General features: G+C 38.1%; 1 protein-coding gene across 5 annotated transcripts in view; it reads left to right on the top strand.

Moving 5' to 3' along the window:
• Positions 1-16,804, top strand: part of ATP2B1 (ATPase plasma membrane Ca2+ transporting 1) — a 58,764-nt gene extending 41,960 nt beyond the window's left edge. For 3 of the 5 annotated variants that reach the window (XM_059473432.1, XM_059473430.1, XM_059473429.1), the window contains exons 12-22: positions 2,422-2,659; positions 3,551-3,730; positions 3,819-3,906; positions 4,200-4,306; positions 5,820-6,011; positions 6,213-6,426; positions 6,559-6,770; positions 8,640-8,747; positions 10,588-10,770; positions 11,075-11,161; positions 15,357-16,804. In XM_059473432.1, coding sequence (XP_059329415.1) covers positions 2,422-2,659; positions 3,551-3,730; positions 3,819-3,906; positions 4,200-4,306; positions 5,820-6,011; positions 6,213-6,426; positions 6,559-6,770; positions 8,640-8,747; positions 10,588-10,770; positions 11,075-11,161; positions 15,357-15,668 — 1,921 coding nt within the window. In that variant the 3' untranslated portion in view covers positions 15,669-16,804. Of the gene's footprint in view, positions 1-2,421; positions 2,660-3,550; positions 3,731-3,818; positions 3,907-4,199; positions 4,307-5,819; positions 6,012-6,212; positions 6,427-6,558; positions 6,771-8,639; positions 8,748-10,587; positions 10,771-11,074; positions 11,227-15,356 lie in introns of all 5 variants that reach the window. The other 2 variants (XM_059473434.1, XM_059473433.1) reach the window with 2 other exon arrangements.
• Positions 16,805-24,928: the final 8,124 nt, after the last annotated feature.

Genomic DNA, 24,928 nt, shown 5'->3' with positions numbered 1-24,928 from the left:
AAAAGAAAAGAGAAAGAGATGGTGGTCATGCTTTAGTTACACTATTTTACTTTTAGGTGTGGTTGATCAAAATGCTCACCTGCCTTATAGTAAAGTCCCAATAGTTGGTATGCCTAAATTCCAGGAAGAGCTTGTGCCTTTGAAAAGCGATTACTTTTAGCATATTATTGCTTAGACTATACAACTTGCTGTTGATCATTGTAACAGGAGGTTGAACTTGAATGTTTGAGCAACTTGAGGGGTTTTAATGTGACAAAGCAATTGCTTCCTTATCCATCTGCCCACCTAGAAAGGATTTATTAGGATGAGATTAGACTTAGTGAGTGATTAGGTACCACTGGGATAAACCTTTATAGGTGTGAAGTCAGCTGTGGTAACTCCTAACTAGGTGAGGAGAGATGTCACACGTGTATGTATCATGTTCTCTAGGAACAGCAATTGGTAGCCAGGCCTGTTTTGGTTCTGATGTCAAAGTGTTTCTAGTCTGAGTAGCACATAGACTATATTAATCAGTTAAATTTACTTTTTTGCTTGTTAATAGCTCCCCAAATCATTACCTGGGAAGGTACTAATATACTAAAGAAAAAATATGAGCTCTTCCTTCTCCTCAGCTTTTTGCTGAGAACAAAATGTTAATCTTTAAAGGACTCTTGTTCTTGATATGAAACTTAATTTTTTTTTTTTGTGTAGCTTATCAAAACCTTATAAATGAATAGATGTGCCTATATTCACATTACTTCCACCTTCTGAAGTATTTTGTAACTTATAATATTGGACAACTGAAGTGTAGAAGTTGCTAGAACTCAGTCATCCCAGACTCACGTGGTCCACTTGACTTAGTAACTGAAATAACAAAATAGATAATAAGGGCATTTGGCAAAGAACAAGAAAACCTAGACTGATTTGGATATTATAGGAATAGTGTTCAAATAGAAAACTACTTCAGAGTATGCACTGGATTGGACAAAGATTTAGCCATCATAATCTGCTTCCTATGCAGTACCTGTAATCTGGTTTGCCAGTTATGCTGCTCTCTCTATTTTAACATATGTAACTACACTTGAATACTGAACCTTAAACATGAACATTTATAAGGCACAACTGAGTCACTAGTAAGTGTACAAGAAATGCAGAAGCTTTTGCATGTAGAGCATTTTTTTTTTCTTTTCCTTATCACTAAGTCAAATATTTGAAGTGAGTTCCAGTGTGGTTTTGCATGGAATGTATTTATGTGTATTTAGTCATATTGAAATGTTTGAATTTGTCACCAGCCTTATGATTACAGCTAACACTAGATATCCTTAATGATTGCTGACATTTGAACCGATAAGTAAAATCAGAAAATTCACATAGACTTTGAATTTCAGTTATGATATGAATTTTGAAGCTCTAAGAGACTGCTTCATTTTAATTTTCTGTATGAGGTGGAAACTTTTAGGGAATTCCCTAAATCTTTGGACTGTACACTTAACTGTAACACTTGTCATCTTTGCTGGTCTGCAAGGTCTGAACTTGATATTTAATGAAAGTATTGAATTCAATTTTTTTCCCAGTGCTGTAGTAGTACTAATTTGTAAAACTAATGGATAATAGTGTTAATTTATGGCAAAACTTTGTAAAGACCACACAAGCAAGATTTAATTTCTTATTCAAATCATTAGTAATGTTATATTCATGGCATCAATATTCTTAAAGTATATGTGCTGTCCATGAAAGCAATGGCATCTTTGGCATGAAGAAACATAATTAGGAGAGCAAGTATTGAAATGTTAGAGTGCATGGTGGTGAATCCAGTCTCCTATACAAACATTTAAATAAGTTTCAATATTTGCTTTTAATATTTCACATTGGCTCACATACCAGATGGTCTCTGAATTCTCTGCACTTAGACTGGGGGGGAAGGGGAAAGGCTGCAAACCTTTTTGTTCGTAAGGGTAGCAGTACCTAAGCTTGCTTATAGTGCTGTAAATTTAATGCTTGCAACTGTTCAACCACCTCATGAGTGTTCTGAAAGTGTGTTTACTTCTGAGACTGTATTGCTGTTAACAAGGTGGGATTATTTTGCTGAGCATGAAACTGGATTTCCTCAACCAGTGCAGACACCAGTGTGTTTACATACAATGGAGAAATGGATACTGCTGGGAGGTAACTGATGTTTGTCTGTGAAATTCGTCGGGCAATACTTTCATCCTAGGATGACTGGCTCAGTTGAACTTTCTACAGAAAGTATGTTTTGCAACTGAAAAAAGTGCATTTGGAGAGGATTGCCTTAGAGAGATACCACTAGTGGATTTTTGTGCCTGTGTGTTAGGGTCTAGCAAAAACACAGTTTATAGAAACTTACTGGACTTGACTGATAAGATGAAGAGTGAGTTGAACTTCTGGTTAAAATTTGATAACTCTTTAAACCTTTCTTTCCAGGTGCTTCAAAATACTGAGTGCTAATGGAGAACCAAAGGTATTTAGACCTAGGGACCGCGATGATATTGTGAAAACTGTAATTGAGCCCATGGCCTCTGAAGGTCTCAGAACCATCTGCCTGGCATTCAGGGACTTCCCAGCAGGGGAGCCTGAGCCAGAGTGGGACAATGAAAATGATATCGTTACTGGTCTGACATGCATTGCTGTGGTTGGGATTGAAGATCCTGTGAGACCTGAGGTAGGGTCACCAGCTAAACTGCAGTGATTCTGTTACACGGGATTCATGTTTTTCATCATGCAGAGTACAAGGAACTGAACTGCTATTGTATGCCTTAAGCATAGTTAATAAATGAAAATCTAATTTCTTAAAGAGAAAGTTAATGGAGCTATAAAAGCAGATTAAAACTGCTTAATGTCACTTATGCTGTGTTACTGAAGCTCTGTACAAACTAATAACTTAAGGTACTTACTGTGCAGGATCTCAGTAAATGAAACAACTTGTTATTTTTTTACCACTTGGAGTATTAGGACTTCTGGTTTGGAAAAGATTAGCCATTGTACTTGTTACCAGTTTCTCATGGGAAATGGAGAGAGGTGAGCTTGTCACCTGAGAACTGAGGGCAGGGAGTATGGCTTGTGGTTGAGGTGTAAGGTTTTTCAATAGTGAAAGCTTTTATGCCACATGCACGTGAAAGTTGGGGCTGATCTGCACTATTGTCACTTCACAGTAAAAGTTACTGATGAAGTAGTGGCATATAAGCTGTAGTTTATTTCACATAATCATAACTAAAATGGCAGTACTCAGTGCAGCCTAATATGTCATGAGGATTTTTGTGGTATTTTGAATGCTGTAGTATTTCAAAAATTGCAGGAGGGAGGGGAGAGGGGAACAGATATAGCAGTGGCACAAAGCCCCTTGCCAGAATTGCAACTTGTGTGGTTTTTAGGAAAACAAACTACTTAATTTTTTTAATTTAAATTTTAAATACAAGAGTTCTATAACTGAACTCTTCATTTTAAAATAACAGTTATCCTTTACTGAGCCATAAACATTCCTTTTACTCACAAGTCTAGATTTATTTATCTAATGCACAGTCTCTAAGCCTGTGGGGTTTTTCCTTGCTTACAGGTACCTGATGCAATAAAAAAGTGTCAACGTGCAGGCATAACTGTACGTATGGTCACTGGTGATAACATCAACACTGCTCGTGCTATTGCACTGAAATGTGGTATTCTGAATCCTGGTGAAGACTTCCTGTGTTTAGAGGGCAAAGACTTTAACAGGAGAATACGCAATGAAAAAGGAGAGGTAAGCATGCTGACTCTCTCATTGAATAGAGCAACAGATACTCTAAGTTTCCTACCTGTGTAAAATATAACCAATGCTCTTTCTGCAGATTGAGCAAGAGCGAATAGATAAAATTTGGCCAAAACTTCGTGTTCTTGCAAGATCTTCTCCCACTGACAAACACACTCTAGTAAAAGGTAGGTAAAAATTCTCTGAGCTTCTAAGTAAAGTTGGATTATTTTTCCCTGTGCTTCTAGGAAAAAAAAATAGGACTGAACAATGGGAAATGCCTGTGAAGTTGTTTCCAACTGATTTTTTTCTTTTCTGCTTGAGAGGTGGAGCAAATGAGAACTGGTTTTGGTGACTGTTGTGTTTGTTTGTTTTTTTGTTTTATGACTGATAATGACAAAAACTGGGTTTCTCTTTCAGGCTAAGTCTTTTCTGTGTTGCTAATTTAGAACTATAACACTTGTATGCCGTTTTATTTTAGGTATAATTGACAGCACTGTCTTTGACCAGAGGCAAGTTGTAGCAGTAACTGGTGATGGTACCAATGATGGTCCAGCTTTGAAGAAGGCAGATGTTGGATTTGCTATGGTAGGATTTTTTTTTTACATCCTCAGTATTTTATCAATGACTTATCAAATCACTTCAGATTAAAGAACCTTGTTTCATGAGCAGGAAGACCATAATGAAAGAGACTGCCAGATGTTGATGTTCAGAATGGCTTTGGAGGCCAAATCTTGTACATCTGAAGTACAATTGAAGCAACAGCATTTGATGATAGTGTATGCACTTGTCTGGATGATTTGTTAGATTACATGGCTTTCTCAGCTACCCTTTCATGTGGCTGCCAACCAGTGTCTTGGCTTTAAGTGCCTATACTGTATAGACACATGCTTTAAGTATGTGGGTTTCAGCTTTCTTTCAAGACACAGAGTAAGACAGATTCCTCAAGCTTCCTTTTGCCACAGGATTCCTCCTCAATCTTAAATGTAAGAGGTACACTTTGGTCATGGCAGCTCACTGTAGTCTTAAAGCAGTTGAAAGGAAAGAAAAAATGAAGACCACACTCTCCTATACCACATGCAGAAAAAGAAGGACAGACTCAGATTCTACTCCTGAGAGAAAAAATAGGAAAGATATTTCACATCATTCTTAAGGAACTTTTTTCAAAAACATAACTTAAAAATTTGACAGCTACATATGAAATGTTCTCTAGACTGTAACAGTCTTGTAACAAGTATCTTTGTAAAGCTTCTGTAGTTCCCACTGTCAGGGGCAGATTTGTTTATCTGTTTTGAATGTTTCCTGCAGTTGCTGCCTGTGTTCATCAGAGTGAGGAACTATCTTCTCTAACTGCTTACCTAAACAGCACTTAAAATATACCATATGATATTTAAAGGTACCTTTTAAGGTGAACACATAGCTGTGCAGGTGACTCATTTCCTTGACAAAATAATAAATCAAGAGTGGGGATCATTAAATTTGCTACTGAGTTAGTGGATTTGGAATGCCAAAAGAAAAATTAAGATTTTTTGAAATAGGTGTCTTCAGGCATCATTACACAGAACACAGCTGTTTGGGTACTGTAGGAGACTAGAAGTGCTTAAAATTTAAGAATGTCGTGTTACTTTGCAATGTATATGCAATGACATTGCATAGTCTACTGTTCAATGCTAATGCCCTTCTGCAAAAGGCTTTTGGTAATGTTTATGATCCTACTGTGTTGCAAGCACATGTGTTGCCTGCTGCTGGAATCCATACAACAAAATAATTAGGGTAGAGCTTGAACTGTAGCACTGCACCATCTGGTGGCCTTCAGCTTGAACAGGATTCAGTAACATTTCTTTGGGAGAACTTAATGTGTCTTTACTGTCAACCCTCAAATTTATATTAAGGTCTTTATTTTAAGGAGAGCATTACTTTGTTTTCATTTTTCCAAGACTTTCAAGTAGAACTTGTTTCAATAGGCCTTTATATGCTTACGTTAAAGGAGTCCTTCAGAAGTTGTGCATCCAAGTGAATGCTGACCAAGGACATAATAGCTTTTGTCATAAAATGTCAGTGCATCCTGTTATATTTCATAATGTTTTTCTTTTTCTTTCAGGGTATTGCTGGAACAGACGTAGCTAAAGAAGCTTCTGATATTATCCTTACAGACGACAACTTCACCAGTATTGTTAAAGCAGTTATGTGGGGACGAAATGTCTATGACAGCATCTCCAAATTTCTTCAGTTCCAACTTACTGTCAATGTAGTAGCAGTAATTGTTGCTTTCACAGGAGCATGCATAACACAAGTACGTACCAGTGGGGAATTGTTTCAGTTAATAAAGGTTGAAAGAGTCATGATTGATTAATTCTTGAGTTCAAACTCTCACTTAAACAGTAGTCCAAGCATCATAATGCTATTCAGAACATGCCGATATTGTATGATAGATGCCTTTAATAGCTGCAATTTTTGCACTTCTATTGGAGGGTTTATGTATCTATTTTTATAGGATTCTCCACTTAAAGCCGTGCAGATGCTGTGGGTAAATCTCATAATGGACACATTAGCTTCTCTTGCCCTGGCAACAGAGCCACCCACTGAAGCTCTTCTGCTGCGGAAGCCTTATGGTAGAAACAAACCTTTGATTTCTCGTACAATGATGAAGAACATTTTGGGTCATGCATTCTACCAACTTGTAGTGGTCTTCACACTCCTGTTTGCTGGTAAGAATACTGAGGCATTACAAAGTTATGCTGAATGTTGTAGAGAAGTGTTTCTTTAAAACTCTTTTTTTTTGCTGTAGTGTATATGTAAAGACACTAATCAAGCTGTTCATAAATGCCTTTTATATACAGGTGAGAAAATTTTTGACATCGATAGTGGAAGAAATGCACCTCTGCATGCTCCTCCTTCAGAGCATTATACTATAGTATTTAATACATTTGTGATGATGCAGCTTTTTAATGAAATTAATGCCCGAAAGATTCACGGTGAAAGAAATGTTTTTGAAGGAATCTTTAACAACGCTATCTTCTGTTCCATTGTGCTGGGGACATTTGTTGTGCAGGTAAGCAGAGTCTTGGACAGTGGGGGGAAAATGCATTTAGTGCACTGTGTACTTGCTTACCTTGGAAAAGCCAATCAGCTAGTGCCAGAGATCTAATTTCTGCAACGTGGAAAACCTCCAGGGTCAAGTACACAATAATTAAGTTGTAAGTGCAGCTTGATGGCGTTTTCAAACCTCTTTGAAGTTGGCAATACTGGAATGTTGTATTGTAGTTACCTTTCAAATTTTCAGCTTCTTCAGTTTTATTCTAGTATTCTAATCTCTTGGCAAAAGATGAAGTTGTGTGTCATCTGTTCATTCACCCCTTGCCCCTAAATCTTTCTTATAATATCTACTGGTGTATCTGAATGAGAGTCCATTTAAACAATTATAGAAAAACAACAACTTTTTATTTTCTTAATGAGATTAGGATGTGAATAAGCTTTCGAAATCTGACTATCAGTTTTTACCTTTCTGGTGCAGGAACCAGTGATGTCTACTGGTATATATTGTAGAGGTGCTATTTTAAATGAAAAAAACATGATGTATAGGGATCTTCTGTTCCAGCACATAGGGGAACTCATCAAAGCTAGTTAGTTAACTCAGTACATGTCAACAAAGGAAATTAAATGATCTTCAGTTGATTGGGTTCACATGCTGGTGTTGAGAAACACCAATTTAAAACAATCTACAGTAAATAGTTACAAGAACTATTTTCACCCTCTAAATAGCTTTCACTTTCATTAGTCAGAAGAAATAACAAACAAATCAGTATACTACTTAATTTTAGAACCCATTTTCATTTTGAATTAAGTTATTTGGGACAAATAACCTACATATTAAGCTTCTCCTTAGACTTGATAATTCATGAAGTTGATGGAAGTTATATCAGTTCAGGCATTGGAAATGTATGCACTGCTGCTTCACATTAAGTCAGGGAACTTACTCTCTCAGGTTTAGATTTTTATAGATGACACTTCTTCAGAAACTGCTCTTATTTTTTGGGTTACGAATAAGCAGATTGACTGTTGTGCAACCAAGCCAAACATTTAGAAATTACTCCTGACTGCCACTGTGTTTGTTCTCTTTATAAATTTGGCAGTCTGAATGCCTTCCCACTCCTGATTTATCTCAGTGTTTAATTTGGAGTTAAAACAGAAGATACTCTTTGCTTTTTCAGCTGTCAGGTGTCCTACTTAATGGTCAATACTGTCTCCTTTTCATGCCTGCCCTGCTGCTTTGAATTGTTGATTCTCCAGGGCAGACTTCCATGCATATAATTCTTATGCAGAGGGATACCTTGCTCATTAGGGCCCATACAGCTTGTTGTAATAGCTGAGGCAGTAGGAGCTCATTTAATTTAGCTTTTGAGCTCTCTGCCCCCTTCCCCCAAGATTTACTACATGTGGTGATTTAAAGTCTGATATTTAACAGTGATGTGATACATAGTAATATCCTGTAGAATTACTTCTGAGATGTTTCATGTCATATGGATCTACAAATTCTATTAATACAAATTTCTGGCTCTTGTACTTAGTTCCAAGAGGGGTGTTCATAGCAAAAGTAATCGCTGTACATTCGTAGCATCAAATGCACGCTGTAATCGTGAAATGAAGGGAAAAAAAAAATCAAGCAAAATTGAGGAGTCAGCAAGTTTTCATGAGTGTGACATTTGAAGAATGAATGGGTAGGTCTTGAAATACTGAAAAGTGGAAGAATATGGCATAGGTTTGGAAACTTGCTCAAACTGCTAAGACAATAAAAGAATATGCTTAATGAGATGGGAAGTCTTGTGTTCTCTTGCAGAGCTGTCTGTTGTGATCTTAAAGCATTAGGGAATTTTCTAGCAACAGGTCACTGATACATGTTTAATTATGTTTTTCTCCACAGATAATTATTGTGCAGTTTGGTGGAAAGCCTTTCAGTTGCTCAGAACTCTCAATTGAACAGTGGCTGTGGTCCATTTTCCTGGGCATGGGCACACTACTTTGGGGCCAGGTAAACTAGGATTTTTCAAAATGCCAAATATCTACTTGCAACAATATACTTTAAATGGAAAAAAAACCCACACTGTATTTAGCATTCACATCTTTCAAGTGGACTATATGAATATATGAAGACTAACAGTAAATATTAATTACAATTGACTTGTTCAATAGATATATTGAAGTCTTTAGTTGAATATTCCTCAGAGTGGGTCAATTGTTAACATTTCATAACTAGATCCTGTGGCTGCTTTGTTTAGCAATTTTTAACTAGAAGAAACTGTAGTTACCTTTTAAATATGAAATTCTTATCAGCCAGATATGAGTACCAGAAAATGTGGTAACAATACACGATGCAATGAACATGCTAATGTTAAAATATATTTAACTTGGTGCTTAGAAGTTTTCTTGAAAATTGAGAATTGCTAAATTTGACAGTATTTTCTTGATTTAAAAACCTCCCTGAGTAGCAAGAAATGCAGCAAAACTCAGAGCAACTTTCTTTTAATCGTTATTTGCATAATTGTGGCATAATTGAAAAGGCTTCCCACTTAGTAAGCCATTACATTTGGACTTTTATTTCCTTTCCCCTCCCCCCAGAGTGTCATTACTATTGCATGCACAACAGTGCTTGTAAGCAGCAAGCTTATTTACGTGAAACTTTAGAGCTACAGAGTTTTCTATTATTTAATGACATAGTTGTCTAAACTTTTCATACCACATGAAGAGTTTTCCATTACAGTTTCTTTCCTTCCACTAAGTAAAAGACACTTCATGTTTCACCCTAAAATTGGTAGGATGATTTTTAGTTGTAAATACATACATAGACATATGTTCTGAAAGTGACTAAGCTTTTTAACAAGATTCTCTGGAAAATTAATTATTTAAAAAAATCAAATAGTGTCACTCTGAGGTGACTCCTAGGAGAGAATCGAGATGGCTTGAAATACCTTTGACCCAAAGTATCTTCCAAGGGCAAAGCTTCCCTACTGCCATTCATGCTGCTCTAGCATCTCATTAAATTCAAAGAGCTTGAATTTTCTGAGAATAATAGAAACTGAAGTGTGAGCTGGGAGCATTCATAGTAGCAGTTTCAGCATAAAGGGCTGTTTATCTTGCTTTTGGTGCAGACTTTTTTCCTCTGCAGCTGCAAAAATGTTCTTCTAGGTTTGTAATGATCAAGGAAAGCAGTCTTAGAATTTATCTGAATCTGCTACATATAATATACTGAAAAATGACTCCCCTTAACCACATGTAGTTTTTGTTTAAGATGTATAAATTGCTATACACCAAGTAGCAAAGTAACAGCTTGAGATACATAAAATTTCAGAAACATCACTTGCCTTGCAAATGGATTGATATCTCCCAGGTCACAAATGAATGAATGTCTCTTCTGTATTTCTGAATTAATTGTGGTTACTTTAAGTGATGGAGGTCCCACTTGAGGTGACAAGTCATGCTCATCAAACTGGTGAAACTGTAAATGCTTTGGATACAAGCACAATCTACAGGATTAATGGCTTTTGTAGTTTCCATACTGCTCCTTCCTGGCATTGTCAAGTAATGTTAATGCGGAATTCTTTGTCCCTGGCAAGGTTGTTTTGTAGTCCAAGTTTAATTTCACACCTTGGTTGAGATAGTAAGTATATTCACTGCTTTGCAGCTATTCAGCTGGAGTGATTGTTTTACACTGATGCAGTCACCCTGTCTATGTAATTTAGTTTTTTCAACTTTGGAAATTGTATGCAGGATATCTGTTAAGCCTTAAGACTGGTATTACTCTTTTTTCGTTGTTGTTGTTAAACAAAGAATATTCCTTATAATCCTGATTTATGTATTTCATCCACTGTTAGTTGATTTCAACAATTCCAACCAGCCGACTGAAATTCCTTAAAGAAGCTGGTCATGGAACACAAAAGGAAGAGATTCCTGAAGAAGAACTAGCAGAAGATGTAGAGGAGATTGATCATGCTGAGAGAGAATTGCGTCGTGGTCAGATCTTGTGGTTTAGGGGCCTAAACAGGATACAAACTCAGGTATGGTCTTGAAAAAGGTAGGATGCAATGGGTGTTACGAGGGAAATTTTCTCCACTTTTGACTAAGGTGGCTGTTCTAACTGGTGTGACTGAGACTTTCAAAAGGGGGTTTGGATGGATGTGTAATCCCTCAGGGCCCTCTGTTTTCTTCAGCTTTAAATGCAACTCTTGCCTGTTTATCTGCTCTGTTTTTAAAAAGTGCCTTTTTTTCTTTACTTTTTGTGTGTTATAGATGGGATGGTCCTTTCTCTTGTTCTCTCTCTCTCTTGCTGAGCAAGCTGTCACAATCTCTGATTCCTTGCAGATGGATGTAGTGAATGCTTTCCAGAGTGGAAGTACCATTCAGGGGGCTCTAAGGCGGCAACCCTCCATCGCCAGCCAGCACCATGATGTAACAAATATTTCTACCCCTACACATGTAGTGTTTTCCTCTACTACTGCTTCTACTACTGTGGGGTGTGAGTGTGTGTTCCTAAAGTGCATGAAATTAACATTTCCTAATTCACGTACCTAACGTTTCTCATTTTCTCCTTAGTACTTAAAAATCATCGTTCAGGCTTTTATAGAGCTCTTCCACAAAGTGGAGTCCTCAAGACTTTTTTTTCTTAGAGGGCTGAGAACAGGTGGAACAGTTTCAACAAAAGACTTAAATGCGAAAGCTGTGAGCCTGCACATCCTGTGCCTTCATCCATTCGTGTACAGAGGGAGTTTTAAGATAAAAAGGGAAAACTGTTGTAAATTTTCGAGTATATGCCTCTTATAGTGACTTGCATTGAATAAGTGAATTAACTGTATAATCATGGACCCAGGTCAACAAAAATAGATCTCTTGCATTGTAGCACAAGCAATACTCAAGTAAGCAAGCTGATTTGGAAGCAAACGGTATGTTGAAGACATGAATGTAGTTAGAACATGGAGCACTTAATGCATTTTCTTTGTAGCCTGTAAGGAACTTTATGAATCTCTGCTTTCATTGGACCTCATTTACTGAATAACAACTTTTTCAACATCAGGATTCAGGTGGCGAAACAAGGCTTCTAAAATGCATACAAGTGAGAAGAAATGCGAGTTAGCTAATATAAGAAGGAACAAAAATTAAACATTAAATGGCAAAACTTTCATTCGAATCTGAAGGGTTCTTTTTCCTCTCTAGGTTCTTCTGGGAGCAGTTCATAAGCCATCAGTGACAGCGAATTATCTCACCTCAATTCTACCATCTCTATCTTGTGCTCTAAGTGGCATTTCAGTTTCAGCCTTCCTCTCTGTAGAGGCTGGAGATTTATTTGCTCTTGGATGTAGGCCTAAACTCTGGAGCCAGAAGATGCATAGTAGTTGTAGTTGAATACTGATAGCCAATATCTTTCTTCAGAGTTTTCCATCTTAATACATGTTTAACTTTCTTCTCTAACTTCCTAGAGACGGGTTAAATAATTGGTTTTTTAAAATAACTCTGAGAGGGCTGCTTCTCCCCCTTCCCCTCCCTGCTTAAACTTTCAGATTACCAGATGGATGAAGACCCTTAATTTCAGGAGCTGTCTTAAGTGAAATGGTGAAATCTTCAGATTCTATTTATTTATTTATTTTTATTATTATTTTTGGGCTCAGGCAGAATTCGCGTGTGAGGTTGCACAAGCATTTACCTCTGTATTTGTTCTCCGGTGGTGAGACAGGTATTTCCCTACCTTGCAGTAGTACTGAGAAGCTCAGCTCACAAATTTGCATGCCTCAAGAACACAAAATGAAAAGTAGATTTAACACTTAAGGATGCACAGGATTGCATCTCCTAGTTAAAATGCTAATTAGTAACCTGTATCCCTAACTACACTCCAGAACATTAATTAGACATTCAGAATTCTCTAGAGAGCAATGTCATTCCATGCTGCTATTTGAGCAGAATCTACTGGGCACTGCAGCATCTCATTGCATCAAATGACCAATGCAGATACAGAGCTACTATAGCAGAGAACTAGTTTTTTATCTTCACTATTACAGCCTTCTGCTACACCCTCCACAAGAGCAGCTTTTGAGAACTAATATAGATTAATGGGAAGCAGATGTGTTATTGTCTCTTTTGGAGCTGCTTGTTGGAAAATAGTTCCTATGAAGTAAAGTTGCAACTCTTAAGCAGCCATCTGGTTAGGAGGATTTGGAGTGCCAACTGCGTTCCTTGCTATTCTGGTACTAATATGAGGAAGGCCTGATGACAGTATGAATTACACTTAACAAATTGTCTTGTTTGCACCTCACTTACATGATTTATTTATAGTTATCCCTCTAGTTTAATTATCTTGAGTGGTTGAAAATAGAGCCTTCAAAACACTAGATTTTCCCTTTTAAAGTGCTGAAAGTTTGATTTCTGCCTTTGTGGCTGGACTCTGAGGGTCCTGGGCTTGCTGTAGTGTCTAGTCCACTTGTGTAGTATGCATTCTGCATGGGCACCAAGCCTTTATTGTGGGTATGTATATATTCTATGATAATTACAGCTGTCCTCTTAAGCCAGAATTGTTTTTCATTGCTGCTGATGTTTTAAATTCTCATCTGTAAGCAATGAACAAACAGTCCCATGGGACATTCATATTTCATTCTGCCACATAAATGGCACAGTGGGATGCAACATGCCAAATAAAGTCATTGCAAGCTTTCAGTCTGGTATTGTCACTGCTAGTTTTCTTGGTAAGTGCCAATCCAGTTTAGGCAGCTGGCTGGACTTATTTAAACCTTGTATAATGCGTCAGCTCCTTGACAGTGTGTTCAATTCTTTTCATGCAATGAACAGTAAAGTACTAGCTGCTGTTATAGTCTTTTCTCCAGCACATTCACTCTCTTTTCTGTCCTCCCCTTACTGGTAGTTATGTCCTCCCCCTTGATTGTGTGCCCCATCCCTGTTTCCCCTTATTTCCTGTGCCTTCTTCCCTTGCCTCCATGGTTAATTGGGCTCAGCATGTACCTCTAGTATAAAAATGCGGACATGATCACTTTGGAGTAAAATTCTTTGTGCAAGTGGTCTGATGAAGCAGAGGTGGGAAAACAATGCTAATTCTGGAACACAGTTGAGACATGAGACTTTATCATGGTTCAATGGTGCAGTGGTTCCATTTAACCAATTTGATTTTACACATTGCTTTTGGGGAGCCCTTCTCTGTTTACAGGGAACTTCCCAGGTGTATCTTAGCTGTTTTGAAGTCTCTGCTCTTGATCTGCTTGACCTTCCAGCTTCATTCCCTCACCTGGAAGTCACTTTATTTTTCCTGCTGAGGAACTCTGGAAGCACTAGTCATGATGTGTTTCTCAGCTTGAAACAAGTCATCTTGGATGCGCTAAGAAAAGCTTTAAATTTGACTTGCTGTTTGTAACAGCAAGTTCTTGTTTACTACAGAGTTGCTCTGCTGCTTACTATTTAACACTATTTCACACTGCTTTGCTGGAGACTTGCTCAGGGTAGGGGTGTTGAGAATTGAATAAGGAGTCAACAGGAGGGAGGGGGAAACTGTCTTGGGAAAAGTGTTGGATAAACGAGTGAATGACTTCTGCCTCAGCATACTTGCTTTATCAGTTCAAGAATGGATCCTCAATTTCTCTAGTTGATCAGGGAAACACGAGGCATGGGAGAAAGGGGATGTGGGCAGCTGGTTTCATCATTCAAATAATAGTTAGGAAAGCTTAAATTCAAGTCAGCCTGGACATGCACAATTTGCAAAATAAAGGTGTACTTTCTTTTGTCTCTAATCTAACTATGAAAGGTTTATTTCTAAAATCTGCTAGCTTGGCTTTCTGATTCAAAAAATATTAAAGACACGAAACAGTCCTCAGCCTGGGAACTGTGTCCATGAATTCAATGTAAATCGAAGACTCAGCAAAGGCTGATCATCCTGCTTTTCTCATACCTGGCACTACTTAAGTAGTCTCTTCAAAGTTACAACCTGTCCTGGCTACTAAACTGTACAACACAGTATTCAATTTCCTACTTCTGGTCTTAAGTTTCCAAAGCACTGTTCGCTAAGGAGCTTTCTCTAGAGTGGTAAATGGCTATATACTCGAATATTTACAGCTGTTACAGCGGTATTCTTTTTTGCATGACTTTGTAAATGTTCGTTCATTGTGACATTGGCTTACACTTGCTTGGCTTTTTCATAGTCAGTTGACATCCTAATTCCTAGCATGAGAATTAGTGACCCTTTTATCCCCTAACTTATTTTCAGCCTGTCCCCTCCTTCCCTCCCTTCAGTCTCACCCAAATATTCAATAAAACACTCATTGAGATTTAATTTTTGAATAAGTAAATATTTGTTGGTCTCACTGCTGAAAAATGCTTAGCCCATGTTAAATAATTAAACAACTCTAGTGCCATGTCTGAATTTTAGGGCCCTTCAGCTTTTTGCAGTACTTTCACAATTTTTATTCCTACTGTGTAGACTGGCAGTGCTCTACTGAAATGCTCTTCATTTTTTACAGTTTATTGCAAGTTCCACTGCATCATGCAAATTTGATTCACTCATGTCTAGCTGTTTGTGGATTCAAACTCATAAGAACCATGCCATTATCAGTAAATATGCAGCATTTTAACAATACTTTTTCTTTGTTTACAGATCCGAGTGGTGAATGCATTTCGTAGCTCCTTGTACGAGGGGCTAGAGAAACCTGAGACACGAAGTTCAATTCACAATTTTATGACGCATCCTGAGTTTAGAATAGAAGACTCCGAGCCTCATATTCCCCTTATTGATGATACTGATGCTGAAGATGACGCTCCAACAAAACGCAACTCTAGTCCCCCTCCCTCTCCCAATAGAAATAACAATGCGGTTGACAGTGGAATTCACCTTACAACAGACAAGAACAAGTCTGCTACCTCTTCATCCCCAGGGAGCCCACTACATAGCTTGGAAACATCACTCTGATTGTAAGCTGAATGTTAACACACTAGCTGCATTGTAAAGAAATTGAAACTGGGTCTCTTCACACATTATGATGGACAAGATGATATTCTTGTCTTGGACTTCAACAGAAGAAACACTTGTACGAATGTAGATTTATTTTTTTAAAAAAAAGCTTTCTGCCAGACTGGAGGGTGCTTTTCTGGGGGTGGGAGTAATAATGAACTCTGACAGATAAACAGTAACTCAGCATAAGTGACCTGTGGATCATCTGTTGTACTAAGAATGGTCCTGAAGAGTGTGTTAGCAGAGCTTTAGTTTATCGTGATCCTTTTTTGAGGGGAAAGCTGGGAAGGGCAAGGAGGCCCTGGATCATTGAATTGATACTTTAATTTCTGCTGTTGGCTGTTAATAATTTGGATTATTTATGTTTATAAATGATACAGATCTGTTTACAAGGTTTGTAGATACTTTTTTGTTCCTGTTCATAGATGGGAAGCTTCCTTATAAATGATGCAGAGAAGATGAAAAACAAAACAAAAAACCAAAAAAACTAGTCCTTCAAATACTGCTGTATTTTCAGGAAAAGGGTGTTTCTATTGAAACTGTACTAAATTTTGCCTGCAATTTACCTTGTTAAATATTGTAGATAAATTGCTACTACTAATAGCCAAATAGATAACACTAATGCTTTGTAAAAACATGAGCAGTGGTGTTCTAATGAAGTTATGGCCTCTGTCCTAATTAGTTTCTTAAATACATTTACTACTTAATGGTTTTGAAACAACTGTTTAATTTTTAAAAATTTTGAGAAACTTAATGAATAACTTTTGTTCAGAACTTAGTAGGATTGTTTAATGCAGGACATCAACACGTGATGGAACTTGCTTGAAATATTTCTGTTATCTCGGGCAAAATGGATTAAATCAAAATACATCAGAATCTTAGTCCTTTGTTTTTGTCTAATCATGTTAGTTTAGTGCTGTCTTGGTGAACTGTGAGTGGAACTGTGATTTTTTTCTAATCTATAGAATCCTTCATGCAGCATGAGGGCTGTTGGCATTTTGAAAGGTTGTTAGTGGGTAGCATACATGTTCTCCTTTTTGTTTTTGAAACTTGTTTGTAAACATGAATAAATCTGCCCTTTTGTTAAAATAAAATTGCAGCAATGGTTTCTTACAGATTTTTTTTTCTCAGCTCCTACTGGAAAAAACAGAAGGTACTCTTTTGTGTTACTGGTTACCTTTAAACTGCAATTTCAAGATGGTAACAGCCCCACTCCAAATAGCTCTCTGGGTAAATGGAATCATGATGGCTGCCTCCAGAATGAATGTAAGTTAAGGTACTCAAAAGTCTTCACTGAGCCAACAGGATACTCCTGGGGAATTAATAGGTCTGCCTGAAATTCCAAGACTTACTGTGAGTACCGTGTAATAAATGTATCTCTGACCGCTTAAGTGAGGGAGCCTGAGAACTGACATAAAGCACAGGTGAAATGCACCAGAACTGATCGGCTAGAGATTGACTGAAGAAGTTATGGTCTGCCTCTGCTGTATTGTTCACACAGCGAAGGATGATGAAACAGTACTTGGTCTGGCACTTCCTCATGTTTTCTTGGTCCAATACTGCTTAAAAGAGCAACAGAAGACATGAGTTGTAAGATTTTCTTTTTCCAGCTCTGTATTCTTAAAAATACCAAATGAATTTTTTTGTTAAATAATCTAGAATTATGGACATTTTTTAAAGTGGTCCCTTCAAAGGACTGCAAGAATTAAGTTGGCAATGAGGAAGGAGATAATAGTAGAGCTAACTGCAGAAATGAGCAGGTTGGGAAGCTCAAGCACATCTTTCCCTTGTGGTGGGGTACATGCATGCTTGGGGTTGTCCTTTAGTGGATATTGTTCAACCTGTGGCACTGTATCCCACTGTCAACCACTCCTGAATTCCATCTTTTCTATTGTACTTCAGTAAATACACTGAATTCTAGGCAAGGGGGTTGAGGGTGGGGGGTTGCACTTGACACTTTGTATAGTGATTTCTCCCACATGTTTCTAGCACTTTTCTTACATCATAGTTCTTATCTAGAGCGCTTGGTTGGGGGGTCAGTTTTTATGTAAGCTATTTTCTCTTTACTACAAAAGTCAGATAAGCACTGGCTTAAAATAAAGGGAGTTTTCTTTACCTGTGAAGTACACTGCCATGTGGAAAACTATCTTCGTTTAACTTCGTTAATGAGTAATGATTTGACTTCATGTCAAAACAAACTTTAATTTTCCCCTCTTCTCTAGGTGTGATCATGACTGCATGTTAAATCTTTTTTGGAATAATATCTACACTTAATCCTTTTGTGGGGGGTGGGATGGTGAATGTAGGCTTTGTACATCGCTGGTCCCTCTTGATTCTGTTAACATCAATGTGCTGTTCTTGCAGGAAACATTCTTACAGAAATAAGGAAAAGTTGTTTAAGAGGGGGGTATGCTTTCTTTGTGATCTCAAGAAATCATAACATTGCCTAGATTATGAAATGGTTTTCACTAAGCTCATGAGGCCTTCATTGCCTTTCTGGTTGTAAGGTTTACTTGTCTTTCTTCTTGTAACTGAAATAAATAAAAGTGCTGTTCATCTCAGTCTGTATGGGGACTGAAATTCTTGAATGTCAGTACAGTACTGATTTAATCCTGAAATGCATGCCAGTTATATAAAACAGCTCTTGCTACAATTTTGCACTCATTTGCTTTCAAGAGGTCATGGTATAGAGTGTACATGGTTGAGTGCTAGTGACTTGGAACATAAACTCAGTTCTACACTGAGCGGCTTAAAATGTGGTTTAGAGTGGCTTAAAATGGGGTTTCCTGGGTGGGATGTCTGCTATAACTGTGTACATGTTAGGACACCTCATATTGGCTCTGAAGGAGGGCTGAAAACAGTAACTAATGTAAGAAGACTTTTTTCTTTTTTTTTTTTTTCCGTATTGGCCTTAATAGGAAGAGGAAAATGCTGCATCATAGAGCAGTCTGGAAACAAATGCCTTAATGCTAAATAAGTGGGTAAATGCAGAGGTCTACAGCAAGTACAAGCAGCCAAAATATATGAAATAACATACTCAAAGGCTTTCTTAGAATAACAGCAAATTTTCCAATGTGTTTTGAAGTAAGCAAGCAAATGTAATATTCATGGAAGTATAACTTGTGTATATTGAGTATTGGAAAGTGATTCCAAAGGCCTGATAAGTTCAATTTCTACTGCCAGTAGTTCTAGCCTCTGCAGAGCTGTAGAAAAATCCAGATCATAGTTAGCATTACATAGATTAAAGTAGAATATCTTAATGTCTGTACTACTTTTCTAATGCAAATACTTGGTTTTGAAGAGTTGCTGGTTTTTTCCACCTGCACCCTCTCCCCCAGCAGTGCATTTCTTCTGATCTTACAGATTTCAAGCCCTCACTGAAGTACCTTAACTATTTGGATGAGCCTGGCCAGCTTCAATTTATCTCCAGATTGATTAGGCCTGTTTATTCAGGACCATGTCATGAGAAATTCTGGGCCAGAATAAAGACCCTTATAGCTGTTCCTGCCAATCTTCTCCCCTGAACTGTGTCCAGAAATACCTAGCCACCTTCCTCAGGAGGTTTCAGCATCCATCAAGGAGATATGACTTAGTTTTTAAACAGAAGCCTCCTACAGGTAGTCCTTGTCCTTTGTGCTCAAAGATGAGGGCTTGCTAATAAAATGATGGGATGGGTTTAGACAACTGAGAAAAGACAGCATGTAAAAGGTAGCACACTAGATTTTTTTACTACTGTTACGTACACTTAATTTAGAGTTTTTTTACAAAATTTATTCAATTAGCAGTTTGAAAAGGGTACCTTAGCTTGCCCCAAATAGAAGGGAGTGGGAATTTAAACTTGGAAAAATAACTAACAGGAGTATTTCAGGGAGTTAACAGCTTTTGGAGGAAGTGTACATTCTGGAGTACTGGAACATCATCTCACATTCTGGTGTAATGGCAAGTGTCAATCCAAACATGAAGCAGCAGTTGCTCACTGAAATGGAAGTGTGCATTCTGGATCCCTTTGAGCCCTTGCACATGTAGCAGTATCTAACTATTCTGAGCATCTTCACTGGCTTTCCTAGGCTGCCTCTTTTGCAGGGCACGAAGCTGAATTATGCTGAAAGACTGTAAGTATGATCTTACAGAAAACTTTTCAATGTCTTCCTCCTTGGCAAAGGAGGCCTCCTTGGCCTTGGTGTCACTCTATGGCAACTGCTCAGGCACAGAATGAATACTGGCTTTTCCTGTTTTAAAGCTCTCAGTCTCTTGTAGAGAATTAGGGTGTGCTTTGTGTGAAAAGCCTCCCAAAGCTTTTGATTTAAGATATAATAAAAACCACAAAGCCAGTCTACAAATAAACCCTGGAAGATATGTTTGTTATCTTCGACAATGTCAGTATTACAAATACAGGATTTAACTTTCTCAGTTTTTCACAAGTTGGTTGCTCTGATGGCTGCTGGGTACAAAGCATCTTCAGTTATGACCTAAGGTTGTTGCAAGATCTGAAGGTAAGCCTGTATTTGGCAGATAGTTGTGGGGAAATACGTAGCTTATTTTGAATGCTGTGCTGGCAGCTTCTGCATAGTGTTTTGTGCTATGTATTTTAGGAGAGAATCTGCAAAATGAACAATTTACAAAATTCAGATCCATGCAATAGGACCTGTAAAAGGATAGATAAGTGGCACCGAATGCTTGAAATAGGAAATTCTTCAAACTGATATTTTGGTAGAAACCAGGATTTTTCTTTGGACAACACTGCATTAGAGATGGGAAGATTTCTCTTTAATCACTTGCCATGTATTGGCCATTAATGTTCTGATCAGTGCATCAATTTAATTCATTGAGGACATCATTCAAAAAACATTCTAATAAACAAGTGTTTTTAAATAAAAAGAAAACTCTGGAGAAGGTACTTTTTTGTCATATTTTAATTTCCCTAAAAGATGAGTCATTCTTAGCTTCTTTCCTTTTGCCAAATCAACTAGGCTCTGCTGAAATAAATCTAGCAGTATATAGACATAAATTACAACTTGGTAACTCCTTCCTGTCTTCCCCTTTCCAGTCTGCCAAGGATGATTATATGGAATCAGTGAAGGACAGATGGGGTAGGATGTGCAGTTGTGGATTTGTCTCTTTTATCATATTTCTATCCTGCCTTTTGATCCTCTCTTCTGCTTTCTTCTTCAAGTTCTCACCCATTCTCAGTAAATTTTGGGAGTACTTTTTATATGGTAGCATCCATTGGTGCTGTAGCCCAGAGCAACTCATAGCTCTTTCAACATGATCTATGGAAAGAACTGGCTTTGGAAAAATAAAGAATGAAAGAGAGACAGACAGCTTTTTTTTCCCAATTATTAAAAAAGACAGTATGAGTTTCATGATAAAATTTTTAAGCCCAAAAGAATTTGCAGGCCAAATATCACCAGAATGGCTTGGCTGGTTACTTAGCCCATAAAAGATTCAGAACACAGCTAAATTGATGTCCTTATAAGAAATCAGTTTCTGATTTTCCCAGTCAGTCAAAAGCGACAGCACGTGAAAATGCCTGAACACAAGAAAACACACAGAGAGGTTAGGGAGTCTTCATCCTTGGACACACTCAGAACTCAGCTAGACACAGCCCTGAGCAGCCTGCTGTAGCTGATGCTGCTTTTAGCAGAGGTTTGGAAAAGATAACCTGCAGAGGCCCTTGCCAAACTCAGTAATTCTCTGATCCTGAAATTCTTGAGCTGGAGGTGTAATTCTATTGGGTTTCTTCATTATCCTCATGGATATTATTTCCTTACATAGATGGAATTCAACAAAGACATCAGTCACTGGAACAATCAAACCTAAAGCAAAGCAAGGAAGCAACTGATTATTTTCTTTCTCTTAAACTGACCTGACCAAACTGATTATTTTCTTTATCTTAAACTGACCTGACCAAAAGGCTTGCTGATATTTGCCTGTTTTAATGCTTACTGTGGTAGCAGAGCTTGGATCACTTCTGCTCCAGTAAATCTTCTTGAATCATGACTGGCACTCTGTAGTTCATAGGAAAGCCCACAGATTGTAACATGACCTATAGAAAGCTGAAGACCTGTGGAAATTAGCTTCTCTTCAAGGAGAGGATTTCTCAATTTGTTATTTGCCTCTTTCAGGTGTAGAAAGAAAAAAAATTATCTGTTTCTAAGGGAAGTTAAACTCCAGCTTATTTGAAGATTTGTGTGGTTTCATGTTTTTAATCAGAGAAGGCTATAATTTACCTGGAATTGAGAAGCTAACTTTTCTCCTTATCTTAGTTCATGGAGTGGTGGTGTGGCTTTTATCTAATTGAGCAAAGTACAGGTGAAATTAAATGAAATGCCATATCAGTTCTGATCTTGCATACAAATGCTGCCTTCTTCTGCCTAGAGTTGCAGAAATATTTTGCTACACTTAAAGAATCTAGTGTTGTATCAGAATTGGATTCTCTTTTTATTGGCTCTCACATAATTGTCTATAAAACTTTAATGCTAATGTAAGAAGACATTATGGAACTGCCATTCTGATCTTAAAAAATGTTGCAATACTAAAAAGTTTCAAAGAGTCCATGCATAACCTGCATAGTAATACCAGAGGGCTGGCTGATCAAATGTCATAGTAATGAGATGATTCAACCCAAAATTTGACATTCTAACGTTTGAAAAAATAGCTGAGTTTCTGCAAAACAGAAACGTGGTCTTTTTTTGCTAGAAATAACACATTCCTTTTGAAACTAAAACGCATTTAAAACAAGTATGTTTAGAGGATGTGGGGGAGTGCCTACAACATTAACTTCCAATATGCTGTATAATGGCTCTCTACCTTAAAGGTGCAGAAATCTTTATAATTTTCATCTGTGGAGTCAATATATTGAAGCATGTTTCATTTCAAAAGTCTTAATGATTCAATAAAAGATAACTCTACAGCAGGAGGTTAAAAGTATTCTGAATTGCCATTTTTAAGGAGCTTGGGATGATGCCCAGCCAATTCTGTAGTCATGTCAGTACTTGAATAGTTATTATGGCTTTAAATCTTACTGACTTCAGTCTTTTTCAAAAGGGCCATAAACAGTCCAAATCTGAATATCAACTGAATGATCAAGTGTCAGCTTGATACCAATTAACACAATCAGCATTTTACATATTTGAATGAAGTGCTACAGGCTTTTTGATCACTGGATGAGTGCGAGCTGATAAAATACCACTTGAGAAAATTATTTTCCATTGGTTTTCTTTATTACTGTTCCCAAAGGCAATCCGCACAACCAATAGACCCCTCAGTGTTTGTTTTCCAAGGTCATGCTTCATCTCTGACAATCATTGTCAAAAAGACTGAAATACTGGGACACACTCGTGCATGCTATCATATACCCAGTTTGGAACATTGCACTTGGAACCAATCCAAGTCCAACAGTTAAGCCATAGATAGCTATTTCCAAACTGACTACATCTGAGATATTGCCAAAAAACCCAGAAGTGCTCCCGTGGCTCTCTTGCTTTGTTTTAGTCTTGCAAGTCTTCATGATTTTGCTTTAACTCAGAGAAATCAGGCCTCAGTGGAAACTTCATGGAAAAAATTATTTATGTACTAAGCACCCTAATAAAATTATACAGCTCAAGTGGTATGCTTTGGTGTTGTGAAATGAAAGGGCTTAGCCATTTCTAAGAAGGAAATGTGTTATTTTTCTGTTCATGCCTGTTGGTCTACCATCTCCAAGCTTTTGAACACGCTTTGCCACCTGCCAAGGAGGATCCGGTGTTGAGGATTTCTTTTGCTCTCCCAGCAGGGAGTGTCAACAAGTTCAACTTATAAGTACCTGTATAGTCAGCCTTGTCAGCTATCAGCAAAACTGTAGCTTTTATAAGCAAACTGCTCCACCTCATTGCAGGGATGTGATTGGGTTAAACTGCTCCTTTCACAGAGTGGAGATGCAGTGTGTGATGCTGGCCCAGGTTACCACTGCTCTCTTCCTGCAGCGTTCCCTCTGTTTCATTTCAACAGCTCCTGTGACAGTGTGGTGAACCACGCCGGAACCATTTCTGGGCAAACTGCTGCTGCAGGCTGCTGGGCTGGGCTGGGCTGGGCTGGGCTGGGCTGGGGTTCTCTGCTCAGCAGCAACTCAGCACAGACCTGCTCCCCCCGGGACTCCTGCTGCCCAGCTCAGGGAAATAACAACCAAGGCACTGTGCATGAAGGAAGTAGGAACTGAAAGGGGAGAGTGCAAGGAAACATATGAGCAATGAGAAGGTTTTTGAAAACTTTTGGGGAAGAAAAGCAGGGTAACAGGATAGGAGTAAGAAGAGCAGAAAACATGAATATACAAGTCAAAAAGCTTGTGTTTTAAAGAAGATTTATCCAGCTTAAGGCAGTAATGTCAGGAGCACTACAAATTAAGCCCTCTACTTATGCTAGAGTATTTCAGTCACTTTTTGATAAAAACAGTTAATGTTCTGTGATACAACAGAATGCTGTTAACTCCTCAGGAAGCTGAGGGTTTTTTCTGAAAACTTGTTCTAATGAGAAAATTGTGGGCATTCTTCCTTGCTTCATTTTGTACTGCTAAGCAGATGCCTTCTTCTGCTTCATCCCACTCTGATACCACTCCATTTTTCTCTCTGCATCAGCCACACAAGTAACAGTCAAGAAAAAAATCCACATGATAGCAGCAGGAAGCATCTGTGGCAGTCCGTCATGTTGTGGGTTTGCCAACTGTCATGCTGGGAAGTTCTTTCTCCCCAAGCACCCAGTGCTGCAACAGAAAAAAAAAAGGAAGCAAAAAAAAGAAGAGTACAGCTGGAAGGATTTCTTGTCCAGAACAAGTCCCTGCCCTACTCTGGTAAAGTAGTGATGAGCACAGATGTGATTGGTAATGTTGTCTCTCATATCTCCTCTGCAACCATCCTGAAATGAAGCAGCTGCCACTGCTGCCTGAGTCCTGTCCCACAGGAGGGGTAGCTAACCAGAATCAGTCTCCTAGTTCTTCTGAACACACTAACAGAACTCTGGTTCAGCCCTGGCAAAATAAACCGGCTGCTTAGACACATGCCACAAAGCGGCAGCAGAGGAGAGAGCAGTGACATTTCTAAATCAGCACCCAAGTGGTCATTTCAAAGTGGTCACTTCTGGACCGCTCATGAGATACAGAGTCAAGGATCCTTTTAGAGGATGCATGGGGGGTGTGGAGCTGGGAGACTTGCACTATGACATGGCAAAACAAATGCATAGAGCAC

The sequence above is a fragment of the Ammospiza nelsoni genome, chromosome 5, assembly GCF_027579445.1.
Source record: "Ammospiza nelsoni isolate bAmmNel1 chromosome 5, bAmmNel1.pri, whole genome shotgun sequence".
NCBI classification, from domain to species: Eukaryota; Metazoa; Chordata; class Aves; order Passeriformes; family Passerellidae; genus Ammospiza; species Ammospiza nelsoni.
Note: the sequence above shows the minus strand (reverse complement) of the source record. Positions and strands in the feature narration are given on the sequence as shown.